The sequence below is a fragment of the Coregonus lavaretus genome, assembly GCF_964263955.1.
Source record: "Coregonus lavaretus genome assembly, chromosome: 30".
NCBI classification, from domain to species: domain Eukaryota; kingdom Metazoa; phylum Chordata; class Actinopteri; order Salmoniformes; family Salmonidae; genus Coregonus; species Coregonus lavaretus.
In genome coordinates, this window is record NC_140017.1 from 36,220,157 (window position 1) to 36,246,001 (window position 25,845).

Here is a 25,845-nt window from a genome sequence, read left to right on the forward strand (position 1 = left end):
GGACAGACAGGAGGAGGAGAGTGCACAGACGGACCGACGGACAGGAGGAGGAGAGTGCACAGACGGACTGACAGACAGACAGGAGGAGGAGAGTGCACAGACGGACTGACGGACAGGAGAGTGCACAGACGGACTGACGGACAGACAGGAGGAGGAGAGTGCACAGACGGACTGACGGACAGGAGAGTGCACAGACGGACTGACGGACAGACAGGAGGAGGAGAGTGCACAGGCCCCCAGCTGATCTCACACAACTCAGACTTACCCTGACCCATCTAAATGAATGTGATCATACGCCCCGTTCGTAGTCCACACATTCATATGTGAATGTACTGTGGAAGTGTGGCCATATTTTGGCTCTTGATATGTTCTCTGATGGTCCTGATGGGTTGTAGCGGTCCAAGTAACGCAATGCTTTTAAAATCAAGTAGAAATGAATCTGAGAACCATTATGGATTCACATGAACAACTGCTGTCTTTGCTGGCCCTTAAGCACAGAACGGTTTGAATAGTATTTCTCAAATCAACCCCAACACTCACTGGGGGCTTTTGACAGACCGAGAGACAGACAGACTGATGGAAAGACAGACAGACAGACGGACGGACGGGGATGGAAAGAAAATGTGTGTAGGCTACTTTTAACAGGAAGAGAAGGAAAGGGTTGTTTTGATTTCTCAATGTCTTATACCTGTGTCTGTATAGTCGGAGTTGCAATCTGTATAGTTGGAGTTGCAATCATGGCTTCTCTTGGAGGATTATCTGTGGTGTGCATTGTTCTTATATGAAAATTGATATCTATTTTTACGTTTTTCTTTTCTATTTTTCTCCTGTGACAGTTCCTCAGTATGTCTGCCTCACTATGCACTCTAAAGGCTATCATCCTGTAACCTGCTTGACTGTAGCGATGGGAACTAATATTATATAACATATTAGTGATCAAATAAATTGATTTGATGAATTGATTGACACCAATGGAAACAAACAGATTCTGGTTACAGGGGGGGAGCACATCAATAAACCCACTACTTCCATAAGGTGCTTCCTGTCTCTTTATTGGGGTTCTATTATCTACCTGTATGTATTTCCTGTAACAGAAACCTGTGGGTCTACGTAGCCCCGCTGAGCGTGACGGGATACCGCAACGTGACTCCACCGTCCTGGCGCTAACAATAGTTCAACATAGATACTGAATTCAATCAACAATCCCAAGAAAAATTGGTTAAAGGCTACATTCTACATCTGAGATATTAAAATGTAATTGAATATGCCATGTTTATCAGCCTACCCTTATCTCAAATCGAAAAAAAAAAACACACCACAACAGCCCAAAGCCCTATCGCCACCTGCCGGCCTTTGGCTACCGCCGCAACAGAAACCTGTGGTACCTGTTCGGTTACACCTGTGACCCATATTTCAAACATTGTCAGGTTCTCGAACTCTTAATGTAAAGCGAATTCGTTGATCTAGATATGAGCTATTACGTTCAGTCACGGCTTTATTCTCTATATCTGGCGATAAGTGTCGTATAAACTGTCTCCTCCTGGTTGTGTCCTATAAACTCTGTCTCCTCCTGGTTGTGTCCTATAAACTCTGTTCCCTCCTGGTTGTGTCCTATAAACTCTGTGTCCCTCCTGGTTGTGTCCTATAAACTCTGTTCCCTCCTGGTTGTGTCCTATAAACTCTGTTCCCTCCTGGTTGTGTCCTATAAATTCTGTTTCCCTCCTGGTTGTGTCCTATAAATTCTGTTTCCCTCCTGGTTGTGTCCTATAAATTCTGTTTCCCTCCTGGTTGTAATGTCCGCTCCGCCACCACCTTCATGCAGGAGGCCAGGGGTGAGTATCGCTCAAACAGAAACACGCCCTGAAACCCGAAGCTCCGGAAAACCTGTATGCAGGAAGTAGACAACAGGTGTGTAATATAAAAAATCCAAACAGTTGTTTTGCAACTAAAACGAGAGTTTCTATTGGACAAATTCAGGTAGGTCACTCCCCGTTTCGTTACGTTTTCTCCCGTTTAAGAAACGTTTTGCAACCGAAACGGCGTAATGAATACGCCTCAGATCTCCGCGATAGGGGCATTTGGGAACATTCTCGGAGGACACTACATTACTAAAAGTGTGATTTGCTGCAAAGGAAATACTCTGATTTCATATTGATTGTATTGAAATTGGTTTCCTTAACCGTCTTCTTTCGGTTGCAGTGGTTGTTTGTTTTGTGCTTGTTTGTGGATCACCTGTGTTCGTGGAGGCCGCAGGACTCCGTTGAAGACGAAAGGCCTATTTTACACTCCCTCCCCTTGGAATTTACCTGAGGGGTAGTTAGCCGACTGGAAGCAGGAACAGACAGGCTTCTCGGGTCGCCAGCCACTATGGACTACATGGACTCTGGAATGAGATACACACCCAATAAGGGCCCGGTATGACCTTTTCTTCCTCTGGTGTTTATTTTGATGTCTTTATGTCTAATACATATGTGTGTGTGTGTGTGTGTGTGTGTGTGTGTGTGTGTGTGTGTGTGGACAAATAGCTTGTTTGATTAGAGACCATAGTGCACCTGTCACAATTAAGCTTCTATTATGTTTGTCATTCATTTGTTAGATAGTAGCGGTAAACTATCTATCAGAACTTGATGTCTAGAGAGCTGCCCAAGCTGGTCTGTTTATTGACGTTTTCATCAGCCACACCTACAGTCAGGAAGTGCCAACACTCATATATAATAATATAATATGCCATTTAGCAGACGCTTTTATCCAAAGCGACTTACAGTCATGCGTGCATACATTTTTGTGTATGGGTGGTCCCGGGGATCGAACCCACTACCTTGGCGTTACAAGCGCCGTGCTCTACCAGCTGAGCTACAGAGGACCATATTAACATTCATGTCCTGGTGACTCTCAGATCCACCTCTACGCAGACGACACCATTTTGTATACATCTGGCCCTTCATTGGACACTGTGTTAACAAACCTCCAAACGAGCTTCAATGCCATACAACACTCCTTCAGTAGCCTCCAACTGCTCTTAAACACTAGTAAAACTAAATGCATGCTCTTCAACCGAACGCTGCTGGCACCCGCCCACCCGACTAGAATCACTACTCTCGACGGGTCTGACCTAGAGTATGTGGACAACTACAAATACCTAGGTGTCTGGTTAGACTGTAAACTCTCCTTCCAGACTCACATTAAGAATCTCCAATCCAAAGTTAAATCTAGAATCGGTTTCCTATTTCGCAACAAAGCCTCCTTCACTCATGCTGCCAAACATGCCCTCGTAAAACTGACTATCCTACCGATGCTTGACTTCGGCGATGTAATTTACAAAATAGCCTCCAACACTCTACTCAGCAAATTGGATGTAGTCTATCACAGTGCCATCCGTTTTGTCTCCAAAGCCCCATATACTACCCACCACTGTGACCTGTACGCTCTTGTTGACTGGTCCTCACTACATAATAATAATAATAATATGCCACTTAGCAGACGCTTTTATCCAAAGCGACTTACAGTCATGCGTGCATACATTTTTGTGTACATGTTCGTTGTCAAACCCACTGGCTCCATGCCATCTATAAATCACTGCTAGGCAAATCCCCGCCTTATCTTAGCTCATTGGTCACCATAGCAGCACCCACCCGTAGTCTGCGTTCCAGCAGGTATATCTCACTGGTCATCCCCAAAGCCAACACCTCCTTTGGCCGCCATTCCTTCCAGTTCTCTGCTGCCAATGACTGGAACGAATTGCAGAAACCTCTGAAGCTGGAGACTCTTATCTCCCTCACTAACTTTAAGCGTCAGTTGTCAGAGCACCTTACCTTACCGATCACTGCACCTGTACACAGCCCATCTGAAATTAGCCCACCCAACTACCTCATCCCTATATTGTTATTTATTTTGCTCTTTTGCACCCCAGTATCTCTATTTGCACATAATCTCTTGCACATCTAGCATTCCAGTGTTAATACTAATTGTAATTATTTTGCACTATAGCCTATTTATTGCCTTACCTCCATAACTTGCTACATTTGCACACACGGTATATATATTTTCTGTTGTATTTTTGACTTCATGTTTTGTTTTACCCCATATGTAACTCTGTGTTGTTGTTATTGCACTGCTTTGCTTTATCTTGGCCAGGTCGCAGTTGTAAATGAGAACTTGTTCTCAACTGGCTTACCTGGTTAAATAAAGATTAAATAAAAAAAAAAAAAAATTGATGTCCTAAAGCATTAGGAAACTGGTGATGGTGGCATCTTAGTCACACAACATAATGATCAAATACTTTAATTGATAGTGCAATTGCATCTACTGTACAGCTTCGCATTAGCCTGATAAAGCCAGCCTGATGATTAATTAGCCTGATAAAGCCAGCCTGATGATTAATTAGCCTGATAAAGCCAGCCTGATGATTAATTAGCCTGATTAAGCCAGCCTGATAAAGCTAGCCTGATCATTTATTGGCCTGATAAAGCCAGCCTGATCATTAATTGGCCTGATATGCAAAAATGTATGCACACATGACTGTAAGTCGCTTTGGATAAAAGCGTCTGCTAAATGGCATATTATTATAAAGCCAGCCTGATCATTTATTGGCCTGATAAAGCCAGCCTGATCATTTATTGGGCTGATAAAGCCAGCCTGATAAAGCCAGCCTGATCATTCATTGGCCTGATAAAGCCAGCCTGATAAAGCCAGCCTGATCATTTATTGGGCTGATAAAGCCAGCCTGATCATTTATTGGCCTGATAAAGCCAGCCTGATAAAGCCAGCCTGATCATTCATTGACCTGATAAAGCCAGCCTGATAAAGCCAGCCTGATCATTTATTGGGCTGATAAAGCCAGCCTGATCATTCATTGGCCTGATAAAGCCAGCCTGATAAAGCCAGCCTGATCATTCATTGACCTGATAAAGCCAGCCTGATAAAGCCAGCCTGATCATTTATTGGGCTGATAAAGCCAGCCTGATCATTCATTGGCCTGATAAAGCCAGCCTGATAAAGCCGGCCTGATCATTTATTGGGCTGATAAAGCCAGCCTGATCATTCATTGGCCTGATAAAGCCAGCCTGATCATTTATTGGCCTGATAAAGCCAGCTTGATCATTCATTGACCTGATAAAGCCAGCCTGATAAAGCCAGCCTGATCATTTATTGGGCTGATAAAGCCAGCCTGATCATTGATTTTGCTTTGTAAATTGGCGTTATGGCCCTGGTCTGCTCGTAACCTAAAGAGATATCTGATAGATGATCCTATCATCAGTCCCATGCATTCACTGCTGTCTTCCAAGCAATCGGGCACCAACATTGTTCATTGAAAATGAAACCAATAAAAGGTAAACTATTTTTTTTTGGGGGGGGGCAGAAAAGCTAGAGTGAGGGGGTCTCACCTTGCCTATACAGTGGTAAGGGAATCACATGCCTGAAGGCTAGAGTGAGGGGGTCTCTCCTTGCCTATACAGTGGTAAGGGAATCACATGCCTGAAGGCTAGAGTGAGGGGGTCTCTCCTTGCCTGTACAGTGGTAAGGGAATCACATGCCTGAAGGCTAGAGTGAGGGGGTCTCTCCTTGCCTGTACAGTGGTAAGGGAATCACATGCCTGAAGGCTAGAGTGAGGGGGTCTCTCCTTGCCTATACAGTGGTAAGGGAATCACATGCCTGAAGGCTAGAGTGAGGGGGTCTCTCCTTGCCTGTACAGTGGTAAGGGAATCACATGCCTGAAGGCTACACTGACCCAAGCCGTGGGTCTCTCACTGTAATGTTCTCTGAGCTAAAGACAGGATTCCATCACATCAATCTCTTGTTAAAAGGCAGCGGCTGAGTAGTGGGGTTGTTTCAGGCTAGCCGTTGGTCTGAAGACTGATTAATGGCATGTCAATATGAAGAGTCTGTACAGATTGAGCTGTAGTGACTAAAAGGTATGTGATGCAGTATAGCTACTATTGTTACAAACTCCGGGCCCTAGTTATAGCTTACACGGTCAGGAAAAACTCTTGGACCTAAATTTAGCTCTGGTTAAATGCTGTGGAAAAGAGTGGGAGTGGAATTAACCAATCAGAAACCACAACACGGTGATGCACCGATCCGATTGTCCTGTCACGACATGTTCCCAGGAACCGTCCTCCAAACAGACAGACGAAGAATCCATTTTGATTGACTGACATGCTTAGTCGACAGGGCTCTAGCTGCCAAAATGGGAGTAGTCCATTCTCCCAACAGAAATGTTTCTACACATTCTACATTCAGTAAACACTGTCGGCAAGACAAGGTTTTTCAGTTGACAGACCGGGGTTGTCATGGATACATTCAACCGCACTATTCAACGATTATTACTGTGAAGTACATGGAGAGGGTGTGACTTACACTTAAAGGCAAAACATCAGTTGAACATTTTAAATCCCTTCGGAGTAGTGATGTTGTAATCTATACCGAAAAAATATATATATATAAACGCAACATGTAAAGTGTTGGTTTCATGAGCTGAAATAAAATATCCCAGAAATGTTCCAGATGCACAAAAAGCTTATTTCTCGCACATTTTGTGCACAAATTTGTTTACATCCCTGTTAGTGAGCATTTCTCCTTCGTCAAGATAATCCATCCACCTGACAGGTGTGGCATATCAAGAAGCTGATTAAACAGCATGATCATTACACAGGTGCACCTTGTGCTGGGGACAATAAAAGGCCACTCTAAAATGTGCAGTTTTGTCACAACACAATGCCACAGATGTCTCAAGTTTTGAGGGAGCGTGCAATGGGCATGCTTACTGCAGGAATGCCCCCTAAAGCTGTTGCCAGAGAATTTAATGTTAATTTCTCTACTAACGTCGTTTTTAGAGAATTTGGCAGTACGTCCAACCGGCCTCACAACCGCCAACCATGTGTAACCACGCCAGCCCAGGACCTCCCCAGACCAACGTGTAACCACGCCAGCCCAGGATCTCCCCAGACCAACGTGTAACCACGCCAGCCCAGGATCTCCACATCCAGCTTCTTCACCTGTGGGATCGTCTGAGACCAGCCACCCGGACAGATGATGAAACTGTGGGTTTGCACAACCGAAGAATTTCTGCACAAACTGTCAGAAACCGTCTCAGGAAAGCTCATCTGCGTGCTCGTTGTCCTTATCAGGGTCTTGAACTGATTGCAGTTAGGCGTCATAACCAACTTCAATGGGCAAATGCTCACCTTCGATGGCCACTGGCATGCTGGAAAAGTGTGCTCTTCATGGATGAATCCCGGTTTCAACTGTACCGGGCAGATGGCAGACGGCGTATATAGCATTGTGTGGGTGAGCTGTTTGTTCACAACGTTGCCATCAGCAGAGTGCTCCATGGTGGCAGTGGGGTTATGGTATGGACAGGCATAAGCTACGGACAACGAACACAATTGCATTTTATCTATGGCAATTTGAGTCCCATTGTCGTGCCATTCATCCGCCGCCATCACCTCATGTTTCAGCATGATAATGCACAGCCCCATGTTGAAAGGATCTGTACACAATTCCTGGAAGCTGAAAATGTCCCAGTTCTTCCATGGCCTGCATACTCACCAGATATGTCACCCATTGAGCATGTTTGGGATGCTCTGGATCGTGTACGACAGCGTGTTCCAGCCAATATCCTGCTACTTCGCACAGCCGTTGAAGAGGAATGGGACAACATTCCACAGGCCACAATCAACAGCCTGATCAACTCTATACGAAGGAGATGTGTCGCGCTGCATGAGGCAAATGGTGGTCACACTGACTGGTTTTCTGATCCACACCCCTACATTTTTTTTTTTACGGTATCTGTGACCAACAGATGCACATCCGTATTCCCAGTCATGTGAAATCGATAGATTCGGGCATAATGAATTTATTTAAATTGACTGATTTCCATATATGAACTGTAACTCAGTAAATTCTTTGAAATTGTTGCATTTTGCGTTTTTATATTTTTGTTCAGTGTAATTCATACCTGGGTCATTCCATGTCATTTCAGCAAGCCATGACAGCCACCATCTCAAATTGTTCTGAAATAGTTTATGTAGTTAGAAACAGATAAGATTAGCATTCCTGAAACATTATTTAGTTTATATTTAATTTGATCTCTGAGAAATTAATCTAATAGATTTCATCGAAATTGGCCCTTTTTTTTTAATTTATAGGATTCACATAATATTCAACAAATATAGGACCCAACATCTGATTAAGACCAAACTTCTTCCTGCCATTGAGGAATCCAATAAAATTACCAAAAGCCACCCACGGACCCGGCACACGCCATTCCCACCGCAACAACCAGTATACAGTATCGGTTCTCTGTCTGACAAGTAGTATGGAGCTGCGGCCTGGAGTATTGCTTTCTTCATCCTTTGTAATGTATTTCCTGTGATTCTGGTGATTTTTATTTTTTTCCCCTGTTTAGAGAAATTAGCCATTTGAAGTCTCTTTCATTATTTACCATAAATTAGTGTGAAAGTACCATGTTTTTCCCACCAGCAAAATAGATAGAAGTAGCAGGAACAGCGGCATCTAGTGGGCAAAACCTGGTACTTTCATACACATTTATGGTAAATAATGCAAGCAATTTATAATAATAATATGCCATTTAGCAGACGCTTTTATCCAAAGCGACTTACAGTCATGTGTGCATACATTTTTACGTATGGGTGGTCCCGGGTGGTCCCGGGGATCGAACCCACTACCCTGGCGTTACAAGCGCCATGCTCTACCAATTTGAGCTACAGAGGAACACTGGCTAATTTCTCTGAACAGGGTAAAAGAAAACATCACCAGATTTACAGGGAATACATTACATTATGGAGAAGCAATACTGGTTGTTGGGATTGGTGTGTGGGTGGCTTCTGATCATTGGATTGGATTCCTCTCCTCATGTCCTGTTCATTGTTAGGAAGAATTATGTTCCAAATCGGATTTTAGGTACTATATTTATTGAAGATGATATGAATCCTTGGCCATTAACATTGCCAATTTGAGTGCAATCAATTAGCTTAATTTCTCAGATCAAATTATGTTTCAGGAATGCTAAGTTTATGTTTCTAACTACAGAAACTATTTAAAAAATCTGAGATGGTGGGTGTCAATCTTCTTTCTTGTGCTTTTTGAGGTGGAATGACCCACCTGCTCCTCAGGATCAGAGAGAACTTATGACAAACACACAGGGAGAATATTATTGGCTAAGTCATGACGCGTAAGTGTTGTAGTGTTCAGGTCTGAGCCAACAGCAGAGGTCTTGGCACAGAGAGCATTGTGGGTGTTTGTAGTCAGTCAGGTTGGGTGTTGCATCACTAGAGGTGTTATTGCTGTTGGCTATAAACCAATGGAACAGGCCTGCTTTAGGTTATACAGTGTTGCTGAGTCCCAAAATAGAGCTTTGTTACTTTACGTAATAGTTTTCCATAGTCATAGAATAAGCAAAGAACCAACAAAACTCAAAAACCTTCTATCTGAAGTGAGTTATTTGACCGAGTGATTACTCTAGACCTCGCACCCCTAGCAGCCTCCCTTCTCCCCCCTAGCAGCCAGCCTGCCTGCCTGCTCCCTTCTAGCAGCCTGCCTGCCTGTCTGCTCCCCCCTAGCAGCCTGCCTGCCTGTCTGCTCCCCTCTAGCAGCCTGCCTGCCTGTCTGCTCCCCCCTAGCAGCCTGCCTGCTCCCCCCTAGCAGCCTTCCTGCCTGCCTGCTCCCCCCTAGCAGCCTGCCTGCCTCCCTACTCCCCCCTAGCAGCCTGCCTGCCTTCCTACTCCCCCCTAGCAGCCTGCCTGCCTCCCTACTCCCCCCTAGCAGCCTGCCTGCCTGTCTGCTCCCCCCTAGCAGCCTGCCTACCTGTCTGCTCCCCCCTAGCAGCCTGCCTACCTGTCTGCTCCCCCCTAGCAGCCTGCCTGCCTGTCTGCTCCCCCCTAGCAGCCTGCCTGCCTGTCTGCTCCCCCCTAGCAGCCTGCCTGCCTGTCTGCTCCCCCCTAGCAGCCTGCCTGCCTGTCTGCTCCCCCCTAGCAGCCTGCCTGCCTGTCTGCTCCCCCCTAGCAGCCTGCCTGCCTGTCTGCTCCCCCCTAGCAGCCTGCCTGCCTGCCTGCTCCCCCCTAGCAGCCTGCCTGCCTGCCTGCTCCCCCCTAGCTGCCTGCCTGCCTACTCCCCCCTAGCAGCCTGCCTGCCTGTCTGCTCCCCCCTAGCAGCCTGCCTGCCTGTCTGCTCCCCCCTAGCAGCCTGCCTACCTTCCTACTCCCCCCTAGCAGCCTGCCTTCCTACTCCCCCCTAGCAGCCTGCCTGCCTGCCTGCTCCCCCCTAGCTGCCTGCCTGCCTACTCCCCCCTAGCAGCCTGCCTGCCTGTCTGCTCCCCCCTAGCAGCCTGCCTGCCTGTCTGCTCCCCCCTAGCAGCCTGCCTACCTTCCTACTCCCCCCTAGCAGCCTGCCTTCCTACTCCCCCCTAGCAGCCTGCCTGCCTGTCTGCTCCCCCCTAGCAGCCTGCCTACCTGTCTGCTCCCCCCTAGCAGCCTGCCTGCCTGTCTGCTCCCCCCTAGCAGCCTGCCTGCCTGTCTGCTCCCCCCTAGCAGCCTGCCTACCTTCCTACTCCCCCCTAGCAGCCTGCCTTCCTACTCCCCCCTAGCAGCCTGCCTGCCTGCCTGCTCCCCCCTAGCTGCCTGCCTGCCTACTCCCCCCTAGCAGCCTGCCTGCCTGTCTGCTCCCCCCTAGCAGCCTGCCTGCCTGTCTGCTCCCCCCTAGCAGCCTGCCTACCTTCCTACTCCCCCCTAGCAGCCTGCCTTCCTACTCCCCCCTAGCAGCCTGCCTGCCTGTCTGCTCCCCCCTAGCAGCCTGCCTACCTGTCTGCTCCCCCCTAGCAGCCTGCCTGCCTGTCTGCTCCCCCCTAGCAGCCTGCCTGCCTGTCTGCTCCCCCCTAGCAGCCTGCCTGCCTGTCTGCTCCCCCCTAGCAGCCTGCCTGCCTGTCTGCTCCCCCCTAGCAGCCTGCCTGCCTGCCTACTCCCCCCTAGCAGCCTGCCTGCCTGCCTGCCTACTCCCCCCTAGCAGCCTGCCTGCCTGTCTGCTCCCCCCTAGCAGCCTGCCTGCCTGTCTGCTCCCCCCTAGCAGCCTGCCTACCTCCCTACTCCCCCCTAGCAGCCTGCCTGCCTGTCTGCTCCCCCCTAGCAGCCTGCCTACCTCCCTACTCCCCCCTAGCAGCCTGCCTGCTTGTCTGCTCCCCCCTAGCAGCCTGCCTGCCTGCCCTCCTGCTCCCCCCTAGCAGCCTGCCTACCTCCCTACTCCCCCCTAGCAGCCTGCCTGCTTGTCTGCTCCCCCCTAGCAGCCTGCCTGCCTGCCCTCCTGCTCCCCCCTAGCAGCCTGCCTACCTTCCTACTCCCCCCTAGCAGCCTGCCTGCCTGTCTGCTCCCCCCTAGCAGCCTGCCTACCTGCCTACTCCCCCCTAGCAGCCTGCCTGCCTGCCTACTCCCCCCTAGCAGCCTGCCTTCCTACTCCCCCCTAGCAGCCTGCCTGCCTTCCTACTCCTCCCTAGCAGCCTGCCTACCTGCCTACTCCCCCCTAGCAGCCTGCCTGCCTGCCTACTCCCCCCTAGCAGCCTGCCTGCCTGCCTACTCCCCCCTAGCAGCCTGCCTTCCTACTCCCCCCTAGCAGCCTGCCTGCCTTCCTACTCCCCCCTAGCAGCCTGCCTACCTGCCTACTCCCCCCTAGCAGCCTGCCTGCCTGCCTGCTCCCCCCTAGCAGCCTGCCTGCCTGCCTACTCCCCCCTAGCAGCCTGCCTGCCTGCCTGCTCCCCCCTAGCAGCCTGCCTGCCTGCCTACTCCCCCCTAGCAGCCTGCCTACTCCCCCCTAGCAGCCTGCCTGCTCCCCCCTAGCAGCCTGCCTACCTGCCTACTCCCCCCTAGCAGCCTGCCTGCCTGCCTGCTCCCCCCTAGCAGCCTGCCTGCCTTCCTACTCCCCCCTAGCAGCCTGCCTACCTGCCTACTCCCCCCTAGCAGCCTGCCTGCCTGCCTACTCCCCCCTAGCAGCCTGCCTTCCTACTCCCCCCTAGCAGCCTGCCTGCCTTCCTACTCCCCCCTAGCAGCCTGCCTACCTGCCTACTCCCCCCTAGCAGCCTGCCTGCCTGCCTGCTCCCCCCTAGCAGCCTGCCTGCCTGCCTACTCCCCCCTAGCAGCCTGCCTGCCTGCCTGCTCCCCCCTAGCAGCCTGCCTGCCTGCCTACTCCCCCCTAGCAGCCTGCCTACTCCCCCCTAGCAGCCTGCCTGCTCCCCCCTAGCAGCCTGCCTACCTGCCTACTCCCCCCTAGCAGCCTGCCTGCCTGCCTGCTCCCCCCTAGCAGCCTGCCTGCCTTCCTACTCCCCCCTAGCAGCCTGCCTACCTGCCTACTCCCCCCTAGCAGCCTGCCTGCCTGCCTACTCCCCCCTAGCAGCCTGCCTTCCTACTCCCCCCTAGCAGCCTTCCTACTCACCCCTAGCAGCCTGCCTGCCTCCCTACTCCCCCCTAGCAGCCTGCCTGCCTCCCTACTCCCTCCTAGCAGCCTGCCTGCCTGCCTGCTCCCCCCTAGCAGCCTGCCTGCCTGCCTGCTCCCCCCTAGCAGCCTGCCTGCCTGTCTGCTCCCCCCTAGCAGCCTTCCTGCTCCCCCCTAGCAGCCTGCCTGCCTGTCTGCTCCCCCCTAGCAGCCTGCCTGCTCCCCCCTAGCAGCCTGCCTGCCTGTCTGCTCCCCCCTAGCAGCCTGCCTGCTCCCCCCTAGCAGCCTGCCTGCCTGTCTGCTCCCCCCTAGCAGCCTGCCTGCCTGTCTGCTCCCCCCTAGCAGCCTGCCTGCTCCCCCCTAGCAGCCTGCCTGCCTGTCTGCTCCCCCCTAGCAGCCTGCCTGCTCCCCCCTAGCAGCCTGCCTGCCTTCCTACTCCCCCCTAGCAGCCTGCCTGCCTTCCTACTCCCCCCTAGCAGCCTGCCTGCCTCCCTACTCCCCCCTAGCAGCCTGCCTGCCTTCCTACTCCCCCCTAGCAGCCTGCCTGCTCCCCCCTAGCAGCCTGCCTGCCTCCCTACTCCCCCCTAGCAGCCTGCCTGCCTCCCTGCTCCCCCCTAGCAGCCTGCCTGCCTGTCTGCTCCCCCCTAGCAGCCTGCCTGCCTGTCTGCTCCCCCCTAGCAGCCTTCCTGCTCCCCCCTAGCAGCCTGCCTGCCTGTCTGCTCCCCCCTAGCAGCCTGCCTGCTCCCCCCTAGCAGCCTGCCTGCCTGTCTGCTCCCCCCTAGCAGCCTGCCTGCTCCCCCCTAGCAGCCTGCCTGCCTGTCTGCTCCCCCCTAGCAGCCTGCCTGCCTGTCTGCTCCCCCCTAGCAGCCTGCCTGCTCCCCCCTAGCAGCCTGCCTGCCTGTCTGCTCCCCCCTAGCAGCCTTCCTGCTCCCCCCTAGCAGCCTGCCTGCCTTCCTACTCCCCCCTAGCAGCCTGCCTGCCTTCCTACTCCCCCCTAGCAGCCTGCCTGCCTCCCTACTCCCCCCTAGCAGCCTGCCTGCCTTCCTACTCCCCCCTAGCAGCCTGCCTGCTCCCCCCTAGCAGCCTGCCTGCCTCCCTACTCCCCCCTAGCAGCCTGCCTGCCTGCCTGCTCCCCCCTAGCAGCCTGCCTGCCTGTCTGCTCCCCCCTAGCAGCCTGCCTGCCTGTCTGCTCCCCCCTAGCAGCCTGCCTGCCTGTCTGCTCCCCCCTAGCAGCCTGCCTGCCTGTCTGCTCCCCCCTAGCAGCCTGCCTGCCTGTCTGCTCCCCCCTAGCAGCCTGCCTGCCTGTCTGCTCCCCCCTAGCAGCCTGCCTGCCTCCCTTCTCCCTCCTAGCAGCCTGCCTGCCTCCCTACTCCCTCCTAGCAGGTTTGACAACATTTAACTCAGTGAAACTGTTCCTCCCCACCCACTCTGGCTTCTCTCTCTCTCTCCCTCTTCTCCCTCCCCACCCACTCTGGCTTCTCTCTCTCTCTCTTCTCCCTCCCCACCCCCTCTGGCTTCTCTCTCTCTCTCTCACACTCTCTCTCTCTCTCTCTCTCCCTCTTCTCCCTCCCCACCCCCTCTGGCTTCTCTCTCTCTCTCACACTCTCTCTCTCTCTCTCTCTCTCTCTCTCTCTCTCCCTCTTCTCCCTCCCCACCCACTCTGGCTTCTCTCTCTCTCTCTCTCTCTCTCTCTCTCTCTCTCTCTCCCTCTTCTCCCTCCCCACCCACTCTGGCTTCTCTCTCTCTCTCTTCTCCCTCCCCACCCCCTCTGGCTTCTCTCTCTCTCTCTCACACTCTCTCTCTCTCTCTCTCTCCCTCTTCTCCCTCCCCACCCCCTCTGGCTTCTCTCTCTCTCTCACACTCTCTCTCTCTCTCTCTCTCTCTCTCTCTCTCCCTCTTCTCCCTCCCCACCCACTCTGGCTTCTCTCTCTCTCTCTCTCTCTCTCTCTCTCTCTCTCTCTCCCTCTTCTCCCTCCCCACCCCCTCTGGCTTCTCTCTCTCTCTCTCACACTCTCTCACTTACTCAGCATGCACGGCACCCATTCATTCAAATGGACCAGAGTTAGTATAAATATTTTTCCTTGCTTTTAAACAACATAGTTTTGATTAATTATCCTAATAATTTGCTACTGGTGAAAACATAAAACGTCATTCAGAATGCTCCATTTTGTTGCATATATTTCCATAATAGTGTAGATATATTAGCCTCACACTGCGGTTCAGTCACATTACTGTCCTACTGGTTCCTCCTAACATGTGTCCGGTACAGTATACAGTCAGTCAGTGATAGGTCACAACAAAGTGGTCACATTCCTGAAACACACCTACTGGCCTCTGAGTGAGTGAGACTCCTTCCTTTTAGAAGAAACTAAACTGAGAGGAGGTATCACCAATGCGTCATTGTAAAGCTTTGCCAATACATTCAAAAGCAATGTGCAATAGGTCTTTGTTTTTGGATTTATACAATTGAAGTCTCAAGGCTGTCAAACTTTTTAAGACTAGTTTCAAGGTCTCCTAATATCTACATGGCATCTTGTCGGTGTAACAGTGTCTTACGTCTCTCTCAGGACAGGGACTGGGACCAGGCTGTTACGTTCCTCCCAGCAGCCGACAGTAAGAAGTTAGAGAAGAAGAAAGGACCGGGGAGAGTCGGGGCTGTGATCGGCATCGTTATCTTCGCTGCTGTCATCGCCCTCATGACTGGCCTACTGGTCTGGCACTTCCACTGTGAGTAGCCCTACCCTCTCTTCTCCTCTCCCTCTCTTCCACTGTGAGTAGCCCTACCCTCTCTTCTCCTCTCCCTCTCTTCCACTGTGAGTAGCCCTACCCTCTCTTCTCCTCTCCCTCTCTTCCACTGTGAGTAGCCCTACCCTCTCTTCTCCTCTCCCTCTCTTCCACTGTGAGTAGCCCTACCCTCTCTTCTCCTCTCCCTCTCTTCCACTGTGAGTAGCCCTACCCTCTCCTCTCCCTCTCTTCCACTGTGAGTAGCCCTACCCTCTCTTCTCCTCTCCCTCTCTTCCACTGTGAATAGCCCTACCCTCTCTTCTCCTCTCCCTCTCTTCCACTGTGAGTAGCCCTACCCTCTCCTCTCCCGCTCTTCCACTGTGAGTAGCCCTACCCTCTCTTCTCCCTCTCTTCCACTGTGAGTAGCCCTACCCTCTCTTCTCCCTCTCTTCCACTGTGAGTAGCCCTACCCTCTCTTCTCCTCTCCCTCTCTTCCACTGTGAGTAGCCCTACCCTCTCTTCTCCTCTCCCTCTCTTCCACTGTGAGTAGCCCTACCCTCTCCTCTCCCTCTCTTCCACTGTGAGTAGCCCTACCCTCTCCTCTCCTCTCCCTCTCTTCCACTGTGAGTAGCCCTACCCTCTCCTCTCCCTCTCTTCCACTGTGAGTAGCCCTACCCTCTCTTCTCCTCTCCCTCTCTTCCACTGTGAGTAGCCCTACCCTCTCCTCTCCCCCTCTTCCACTGTGAGTAGCCCTACCCTCTCCTCTCCTCTCCCTCTCTTCCACTGTGAGTAGCCCTACCCTCTCCTCTCCCTCTCTTCCACTGTGAGTAGCCCTACCCTCTCCTCTCCCTCTCTTCCACTGTGAGTAGCCCTACCCTCTCCTCTCCCCCTCTTCCACTGTGAGTAGCCCTACCCTCTCTTCTCCTCTCCCTCTCTTCCACTGTGAGTAGCCCTACCCTCTCTTCTCCTCTCCCTCTCTTCCACTGTGAGTAGCCCTACCCTCTCCTCTCCCCCTCTTCCACTGTGAGTAGCCCTACCCTCTCCTCTCCCCCTCTTCCACTGTGAGTAGCCCTACCCTCTCTTCTCCTCTCCCTCTCTTCCACTGTGAGTAGCCCTACCCTCTCTTCTCCTCTCCCTCTCTTCCACTGTGAGTAGCCCTACCCTCCCCTCTCCCTCTTCCACTGTGAGTAGCCCTACCCTCCCCTCTCCCTCTTCCACTGTGAATAGCCCTACCCTCTCTTCTCCTCTCCCTCTCTTCCACTGTGAGTAGCCCTACCTCCTCTCTTCTCCTCTCCCTCTCTTCCACTGTGAGTAGCCCTACCCTCTCTTCTCCTCTCCCTCTCTTCCACTGTGAGTAGCCCTACCCTCTCTTCTCCTCTCCCTCTCTTCCACTGTGAGTAGCCCTACCCTCTCTTCTCCTCTCCCTCTCTTCCACTGTGAGTAGCCCTACCCTCTCCTCTCCCGCTCTTCCACTGTGAGTAGCCCTACCCTCTCCTCTCCTCTCCCTCTCTTCCACTGTGAGTAGCCCTACCCTCTCCTCCCCCTCTCTTCCACTGTGAGTAGCCCTACCCTCCCCTCTCCCTCTTCCACTGTGAGTAGCCCTACCCTCTCCTCTACCTCTCTTCCACTGTGAGTAGCCCTACCCTCTCCTCTCCTCTCCCTCTCTTCCACTGTGAGTAGCCCTACCCTCTCTTCTCCTCCCCCTCTCTTCCACTGTGAGTAGCCCTACCCTCTCTTCTCCTCTCCCTCTCTTCCACTGTGAGTAGCCCTACCCTCTCTTCTCCTCCCCCTCTCTTCCACTGTGAGTAGCCCTACCCTCTCTTCTCCTCTCCCGCTCTTCCACTGTGATTAGCCCTACCCTCTCTTCTCCTCTCCCGCTCTTCCACTGTGAGTAGCCCTACCCTCTTCTCCTCTACCTCTCTTCCACTGTGAGTAGCCCTACCCCCTCTTCTCCTCTCCCTCTCTTCCACTGTGAGTAGCCCTACCCCCTCTTCTCTTCCCCCGCTCTTCCACTGTGAGAAGCCCTACCATCCCCTCTCCCTCTTCCACTGTGAGTAGCCCTACCCTCTCCTCTCCCTCTCTTCCACTGTGAGTAGCCCTACCCCCTCTTCTCCTCCCCCGCTCTTCCACTGTGAGTAGCCCTACCCCCTCTCCTCTCCTCTCCCTCTCTTCCACTGTGAGTAGCCCTACCCTCTCCTCTCCCTCTCTTCCACTGTGAGTAGCCCTACCCTCTCTTCTCCTCTCCCTCTCTTCCACTGTGAGTAGCCCTACCCTCTCTTCTCCTCTCCCTCTCTTCCACTGTGAGTAGCCCTACCCTCTCTTCTCCTCTCCCCCTCTTCCACTGTGAGTAGCCCTACCCTCTCTTCTCCTCTCCCGCTCTTCCACTGTGAGTAGCCCTACCCTCTCTTCTCCTCTCCCTCTCTTCCACTGTGAGTAGCCCTACCCTACCCTCTCCTCTCCCTCTCTTCCACTGTGAGTAGCCCTACCCTCTCCTCTCCCGCTCTTCCACTGTGAGTAGCCCTACCCTCTCCTCTCCCGCTCTTCCACTGTGAGTAGCCCTACCCTCTCCTCTCCCGCTCTTCCACTGTGAGTAGCCCTACCCTCTCTTCTCCCTCTCTTCCACTGTGAGTAGCCCTACCCTCTCCTCTCCCTCTCTTCCACTGTGAGTAGCCCTACCCTCTCTTCTCCCTCTGTTCCACTGTGAGTAGCCCTACCCTCCCCTCTCCCTCTTCCACTGTGAGTAGCCCTACCCTCTCCTCTCCTCCCCCGCTCTTCCACTGTGAGTAGCCCTACCCTCTCTTCTCCTCTCCCTCTCTTCCACTGTGAGTAGCCCTACCCTCTCTTCTCCTCCCCCTCTCTTCCACTGTGAGTAGCCCTACCCTCTCCTCTACCTCTCTTCCACTGTGAGTAGCCCTACCCTCTCTTCTCCTCTCCCCCTCTTCCACTGTGAATAGCCCTACCCTCTCCTCTCCTCTCCCTCTCTTCCACTGTGAGTAGCCCTACCCCCTCTTCTCCCTCTGTTCCACTGTGAGTAGCCCTACCCTCTCCTCTCCCTCTCTTCCACTGTGAGTAGCCCTACCCTCTCTTCTCCCTCTGTTCCACTGTGAGTAGCCCTACCCTCCCCTCTCCCTCTTCCACTGTGAGTAGCCCTACCCTCTCCTCTCCTCCCCCGCTCTTCCACTGTGAGTAGCCCTACCCTCTCTTCTCCTCCCCCTCTCTTCCACTGTGAGTAGCCCTACCCTCTCCTCTCCCTCTCTTCCACTGTGAGTAGCCCTACCCTCTCCTCTCCTCCCCCTCTCTTCCACTGTGAGTAGCCCTACCCTCTCCTCTCCCTCTCTTCCACTGTGAGTAGCCCTACCCTCTCCTCTCCCTCTCTTCCACTGTGAGTAGCCCTACCCTCTCCTCTCCCGCTCTTCCACTGTGAGTAGCCCTACCCTCTCTTCTCCTCCCCCTCTCTTCCACTGTGAGTAGCCCTACCCTCTCCTCTCCCGCTCTTCCACTGTGAGTAGCCCTACCCCCTCTTCTCCTCTCCCTCTCTTCCACTGTGAGTAGCCCTACCCTCTCCTCTCCTCTCCCTCTCTTCCACTGTGAGTAGCCCTACCCTCTCCTCTCCTCTCCCTCTCTTCCACTGTGAGTAGCCCTACCCTCTCCTCTCCCTCTCTTCCACTGTGAGTAGCCCTACCCCCTCTTCTCCTCTCCCTCTCTTCCACTGTGAGTAGCCCTACCCTCTCTTCTCCTCCCCCTCTCTTCCACTGTGAGTAGCCCTACCCTCTCCTCTCCCGCTCTTCCACTGTGAGTAGCCCTACCCCCTCTTCTCCTCTCCCTCTCTTCCACTGTGAGTAGCCCTACCCTCTCTTCTCCTCCCCCTCTCTTCCACTGTGAGTAGACCTACCCTCTCCTCTCCCTCTCTTCCACTGTGAGTAGCCCTACCCCCTCTTCTCCTCTCCCTCTCTTCCACTGTGAGTAGCCCTACCCCCTCTTCTCCTCTCCCTCTCTTCCACTGTGAGTAGCCCTACCCCCTCCTCTACCTCTCTTCCACTGTGAGTAGCCCTACCCTCTCCTCTCCCTCTCTTCCACTGTGAGTAGCCCTACCCCCTCTTCTCCTCTCCCTCTCTTCCACTGTGAGTAGCCCTACCCCCTCTTCTCCTCTCCCTCTCTTCCACTGTGAGTAGCCCTACCCCCTCCTCTACCTCTCTTCCACTGTGAGTAGACCTACCCTCTCCTCTCCCTCTCTTCCACTGTGAGTAGCCCTACCCCCTCTTCTCCTCTCCCTCTCTTCCACTGTGAGTAGCCCTACCCTCTCCTCTCCCTCTCTTCCACTGTGAGTAGCCCTACCCTCTCTTCTCCCTCTGTTCCACTGTGAGTAGCCCTACCCTCCCCTCTCCCTCTTCCACTGTGAGTAGCCCTACCCTCTCCTCTCCTCCCCCGCTCTTCCACTGTGAGTAGCCCTACCCTCTCTTCTCCTCCCCCTCTCTTCCACTGTGAGTAGCCCTACCCTCTCCTCTCCCTCTCTTCCACTGTGAGTAGCCCTACCCTCTCTTCTCCTCCCCCTCTCTTCCACTGTGAGTAGCCCTACCCTCTCCTCTCCCGCTCTTCCACTGTGAGTAGCCCTACCCCCTCTTCTCCTCTCCCTCTCTTCCACTGTGAGTAGCCCTACCCTCTCCTCTCCCGCTCTTCCACTGTGAGTAGCCCTACCCCCTCTTCTCCTCTCCCTCTCTTCCACTGTGAGTAGCCCTACCCTCTCTTCTCCTCTCCCTCTCTTCCACTGTGAGTAGCCCTACCCTCTCTTCTCCTCTCCCTCTCTTCCACTGTGAGTAGCCCTACCCTCTCCTCTCCTCTCCCTCTCTTCCACTGTGAGTAGCCCTACCCTCTCTTCTCCTCCCCCTCTCTTCCACTGTGAGTAGCCCTACCCTCTCCTCTCCCGCTCTTCCACTGTGAGTAGCCCTACCCCCTCTTCTCCTCTCCCTCTCTTCCACTGTGAGTAGCCCTACCCTCTCTTCTCCTCTCCCTCTCTTCCACTGTGAGTAGCCCTACCCTCTCTTCTCCTCTCCCTCTCTTCCACTGTGAGTAGCCCTACCCTCTCTTCTCCTCTCCCGCTCTTCCACTGTGAGTAGCCCTACCCTCTCTTCTCCTCTCCCCCTCTTCCACTGTGAGTAGCCCTACCCTCTCCTCTCCCCCTCTTCCACTGTGAGTAGCCCTACCCTCTCTTCTCCTCTCCCTCTCTTCCACTGTGAGTAGCCCTACCCTCTCTTCTCCTCTCCCGCTCTTCCACTGTGAGTAGCCCTACCCTCTCCTCTCCCTCTCTTCCACTGTGAGTAGCCCTACCCTCTCCTCTCCCTCTCTTCCACTGTGAGTAGCCCTACCCTCTCTCTTCTCCTCTCTGATGAGTAGGCGTCAGCATGCTTCAGTTCTACTGGCGCCTAGCCGACCTCGGCGAACCCAACCAGTCTGCTCCACACTCCCTTAATAGACCTTTCCTTGAAAAACAAGAAAAAAGATTCAATAGTACTGTTTGTCCATTTTGTGACGCCGTAGCCAGTTCCTCAAAATAGTCAGAATGAATCTAAGATAACTCAAGGAATCTGTCATTCATTTTGACGTTTTTGCTGAGGAGATCGTAGTCGCACAATTTTACATCTAACTAAGATGTTTGGTTCAGTGTTTCTGAAGTGAAACAATGTGCATGAAAACGAGTCGTCTCTCGTTGAATTACAGACTTTATTGAAGAATCCCTACTGTTGACCAATCACCGACTAAGGGGCGTAGACTTCAGCTCCGAACTTCGGCTTACCTCCAGAAAAAGGTTATTGTGCCAGATCAGCCGAAAAACCCTCACCGAAGTCCAAAAACGAACTTTACTGAACTTTTATCTCTGGGAAGCATGCGGATGCATTTACCCCCTCACCTGCCTTCCGCTCTCTACCCCTCACCTGCCTTCCGCTCTCTACCCCTCCCTTCCGCTCTCTACCCCTCCCTTCCCCTCTCTACCCCTCCCTTCCCCTCTCTACCCCTCCCTTCCCTTCCCTACCCCTCTCTACCCCTCCCTTCCCCTCTCTACCCCTCCCTTCCCCTCCCTTCCCCTCTCTACCCCTCCCTTCCCCTCTCTACCCCTCCCTTCCCCTCTCTACCCCTCCCTTCCGCTCTCTACCCCTCCCTTCCCCTCCCTTCCCCTCTCTACCCCTCCCTTCCGCTCTCTACCCCTCCCTTCCCCTCTCTACCCCTCCCTTCCCCTCTCTACCCCTCCCTTCCCCTCTCTTCCCCTCTCTACCCCTCCCTTCCCCTCTCTACCCCTCCCTTCCGCTCTCTACCCCTCCCTTCCGCTCTCTACCCCTCTCTACCCCTCCCTTCCGCTCTCTACCCCTCCCTTCCGCTCTCTACCCCTCCCTTCCCCTCTCTACCCCTCCCTTCCCCTCTCTACCCCTCCCTTCCCCTCTCTACCCCTCCCTTCCGCTCTCTACCCCTCCCTTCCGCTCTCTACCCCTCTCTACCCCTCCCTTCCGCTCTCTACCCCTCCCTTCCGCTCTCTACCCCTCCCTTCCCCTCTCTACCCCTCCCTTCCGCTCTCTACCCCTCTCTACCCCTCCCTTCCCCTCTCTACCCCTCCCTTCCCCTCCGCTCTCTACCCCTCCCTTCCGCTCTCTACCCCTCCCTTCCCCTCCCCTCTCTACCCCTCCCTTCCGCTCTCTACCCCTCCCTTCCGCTCTCTACCCCTCTCTACCCCTCCCTTCCCCTCTCTACCCCTCCCTTCCGCTCTCTACCCCTCTCTTCCCCTCTCTACCCCTCCCTTCCGCTCTCTACCCCTCCCTTCCACTCTCTACCCCTCCCTTCCCCTCTCTACCCCTCCCTTCCCCTCTCTACCCCTCCCTTCCCCTCCGCTCTCTACCCCTCCCTTCCCCTCCCCTCTCTACCCCTCCCTTCCCCTCCCCTCTCTACCCCTCTCTTCCCCTCCCCTCTCTACCCCTCCCTTCCCCTCCCCTCTCTACCCCTCCCTTCCCCTCTCTACCCCTCCCTTCCCTTCCCTTCCCCTCTCTACCCCTCCCTTCCCCTCTCTACCCCTCCCTTCCCCTCTCTACCCCTCCCTTCCCGTCTCTACCCCTCCCTTCCCCTCTCTACCCCTCCCTTCCCCTCCGCTCTCTACCCCTCCCTTCCCCTCCCCTCTCTACCCCTCCCTTCCCCTCCCCTCTCTACCCCTCCCTTCCCCTCCCCTCTCTACCCCTCCCTTCCCCTCCCCTCTCTACCCCTCCCTTCCCCTCTCTACCCCTCCCTTCCCTTCCCTTCCCCTCTCTACCCCTCCCTTCCCCTCTCTACCCCTCCCTTCCCCTCTCTACCCCTCCCTTCCGCTCTCTACCCCTCCCTTCCGCTCTCTACCCCTCCCTTCCGCTCTCTACCCCTCCCTTCCGCTCTCTACCCCTCCCTTCCGCTCTCTACCCCTCCCTTCCGCTCTCTACCCCTCCCTTCCCCTCTCTACCCCTCCCTTCCGCTCTCTACCCCTCCCTTCCCCTCTCTACCCCTCCCTTCCGCTCTCTACCCCTCCCTTCCCCTCTCTACCCCTCCCTTCCCCTCCCCTCTCTACCCCTCCCTTCCCGTCTCTACCCCTCCCTTCCCCTCTCTACCCCTCCCTTCCCCTCTCTACCCCTCCCTTCCGCTCTCTACCCCTCCCTTCCCCTCTCTACCCCTCCCTTCCGCTCTCTACCCCTCCCTTCCGCTCTCTACCCCTCCCTTCAGCTCTCTACCCCTCCCTTCCCTTCCCCTCTCTACCCCTCCCTTCCGCTCTCTACCCCTCCCTTCCGCTCTCTACCCCTCCCTTCCCCTCTCTACCCCTCCCTTCCGCTCTCTACCCCTCCCTTCCGCTCTCTACCCCTCCCTTCCGCTCTCTACCCCTCCCTTCCGCTCTCTCTACCCCTCCCTTCCCCTCTCTACCCCTCCCTTCCCCTCTCTACCCCTCTCTACCCCTCCCTTCCGCTCTCTACCCCTCTCTTCCCCTCTCTACCCCTCCCTTCCGCTCTCTACCCCTCCCTTCCACTCTCTACCCCTCCCTTCCCCTCTCTACCCCTCCCTTCCGCTCTCTACCCCTCCCTTCCGCTCTCTACCCCTCCCTTCCGCTCTCTACCCCTCCCTTCCGCTCTCTACCCCTCCCTTCCGCTCTCTACCCCTCCCTTCCCCTCTCTACCCCTCCCTTCCCCTCTCTACCCCTCCCTTCCGCTCTCTACCCCTCCCTTCCGCTCTCTACCCCTCTCTACCCCTCCCTTCCGCTCTCTACCCCTCCCTTCCGCTCTCTACCCCTCCCTTCCCCTCTCTACCCCTCCCTTCCCCTCTCTACCCCTCCCTTCCGCTCTCTACCCCTCCCTTCCGCTCTCTACCCCTCCCTTCCGCTCTCTACCCCTCCCTTCCGCTCTCTACCCCTCCCTTCCCCTCTCTACCCCTCCCTTCCGCTCTCTACCCCTCCCTTCCGCTCTCTACCCCTCTCTACCCCTCCCTTCCGCTCTCTACCCCTCTCTTCCCCTCTCTACCCCTCCCTTCCGCTCTCTACCCCTCCCTTCCCCTCTCTACCCCTCCCTTCCGCTCTCTACCCCTCCCTTCCCCTCTCTACCCCTCCCTTCCCCTCTCTACCCCTCCCTTCCCCTCTCTACCCCTCCCTAACAATTTCTTCAACTATCCCTCCCTACCTCCTTTCTGCTCTGCCAGATAAACCCGTTTCCTAGGGCCCAGAGTTTGTCCTGGTCAGGCCACAGGGTCAGGAGGCTCTACTCCATCCACAGAACAGCTTGTAATTTTATATAAATAGTTTTGAAACCATTAGGAATAGCTGGTTAATGACTGTTTCTCTGTCTTTCTTGATGACTCCGTGTAGATCGTAAGGATACGCGTATCAGAAAGATGTACAGCGGTTCTATGAAGATCACTAACCAGGTGTTTGAGGATACCTATGAAGACTCCAACAGCACTGAGTACAGAGCACTGGCCGAACAGGTCGTCAAACAGGTCAGAAAACACCTTGGCCGTGTCTGAAATCTGTCTTGCCTTCTACTTACTCAAACTGCATACTATTTAGAACAGGTACAGTGCCTTGCAAAAGTATTCATCCCCCTTGGCGTTTTTCCTATTTTGTTGCATTACAAACTGTAATTTAAATTGATTTTTATTTGGATTTTATGTAATGGACATACACACAACAGTCCAACTTGGTGAGGTGAAATGAAGAAAATAACTTGTTTCAAAACATTATAAAAAAATAAATAACGGAAAAGTGGTGCGTGCATATGTATTCACCCCCTTTGCTATGAAGCCCCTAAATAACATCTGGTGCAACCAATTACCTTCAGAAGTCACATAATTAGTTAGATTGCACACAGGTGGACTTTATTTAAGTGTCACATGATCTCAGTATATATACACCTGTTCTGAAAGGCCCCAGAGTCTGCAAAACCACTAAGCAAGGGGCACCACCAAGCAAGCGGCACCATGAAGACCAAGGAGCTCTCCAAACAGGTCAGGGACAAAGTTGTGGAGAAGTACAGATCAGGGTTGGGTTATAAAATAATATCTGAAACTTTGAACATCCCAAGGAGCACCATTTTAAATCCATTATTAAAAAATTGAAAGAATATGGCACCACAACAAACCTGCCAAGAGTGGGCTGCCCACCAAAACTCACGGACCAGGCAAGGAGGGCATTCATCAGAGCGGCAACAAAGAGACCAAAGATAACCCTGAAGGAGCTGCAAAGCTCCACAGCGGAGATTGGAGTATCTGTCCATAGGACCACTTTAAGCCGGACACTCCACAGAGCTGGGCTTTACAGAAGAGTGTCCAGAAAAAAGCCATTGCTTAAAGAAAAAAATAAGCAAACATGTTTGGTGTTCGCCAAAATGCATGTGGGAGACTCGCCAAACATATGGAAAAGGGTACTCTGGTCAGATGAGAGTAAAAGTGAGCATTTTGGCCATCAAGGAAAAACGCTATGAAACTGGTCAGAATTGAAGGAATGATGGATGGCGCTAAATACAGGGAAATTCTTGAGGGAAACCTGTTTCTGTCTTCCAGAGATTTGAGACTGGGACGGAGGTTCACCTTTCAGCAGGACAATGAACCTAAGCATACTGCTAAAGCAACACTTGAATGGTTTAAGGGGAAACATTTAAATGTCTTGGAATGGCCTAGTTAAAGCCCAGACCTCAATCCAATTGAGAATCTGTGGTATGACTTAAAGATTGCTGTACACCAGCGGAACCCATCCAACATGAAGGAGTTGGAGCGGTTTTGCCTTGAAGAATAGGCAAAAATCCCAGTGGCTAGATGTGCCAAGCTTGTAGAGACATACACCAAGAGACTTGCAGCTGTAATTTCTGCAAAAGGTGGCTCTACAAAGTATTGACTTTGGGGGGGTGAATAGTTATGCACGCTCAAGTTCAGTTTCTTTTGTCTTATTTCTTGTTTGTTTCACAAGAAAAAATATTTTGCCTCTTCAAAGTGGTAGGCATGTTGGGTAAATCAAATGATAAAAGTAATCCTTCTACCCCACCCCTACTCCACCCCGAAATAAAAAATGAAAAAAAATATAAAAAAATATGTGTATATATATATATATATATATATATATATTATATCCGAGTGGCGCAGTGGTCTAAGGCACTGCATCGCAGTGCTAACTGTGCCACTAGAGATCCTGGTTCGAATCCAGGCTCT

At 53.2% G+C, this 25,845-nt stretch overlaps 1 protein-coding gene across 3 annotated transcripts in view; it reads left to right on the forward strand.

The window, feature by feature from the left end:
- The first annotated feature begins 2,027 nt into the window (after positions 1-2,027).
- The window catches only part of st14a (ST14 transmembrane serine protease matriptase a), a 48,292-nt gene continuing 24,474 nt past the window's right edge, over positions 2,028-25,845 (forward strand). For 2 of the 3 annotated variants that reach the window (XR_014610281.1, XM_084147786.1), the window contains exons 1-3: positions 2,042-2,415; positions 15,003-15,162; positions 24,011-24,141. Coding sequence is in view for 1 of the 3 variants with exons in the window: in XM_084147786.1 (XP_084003912.1) it covers positions 2,368-2,415; positions 15,003-15,162; positions 24,011-24,141 (339 nt within the window). In the remaining 2 variants the exon portion in view is untranslated. Of the gene's footprint in view, positions 2,416-15,002; positions 15,163-24,010; positions 24,142-25,845 lie in introns of all 3 variants that reach the window. The other variant, XR_014610280.1, reaches the window with a different exon arrangement.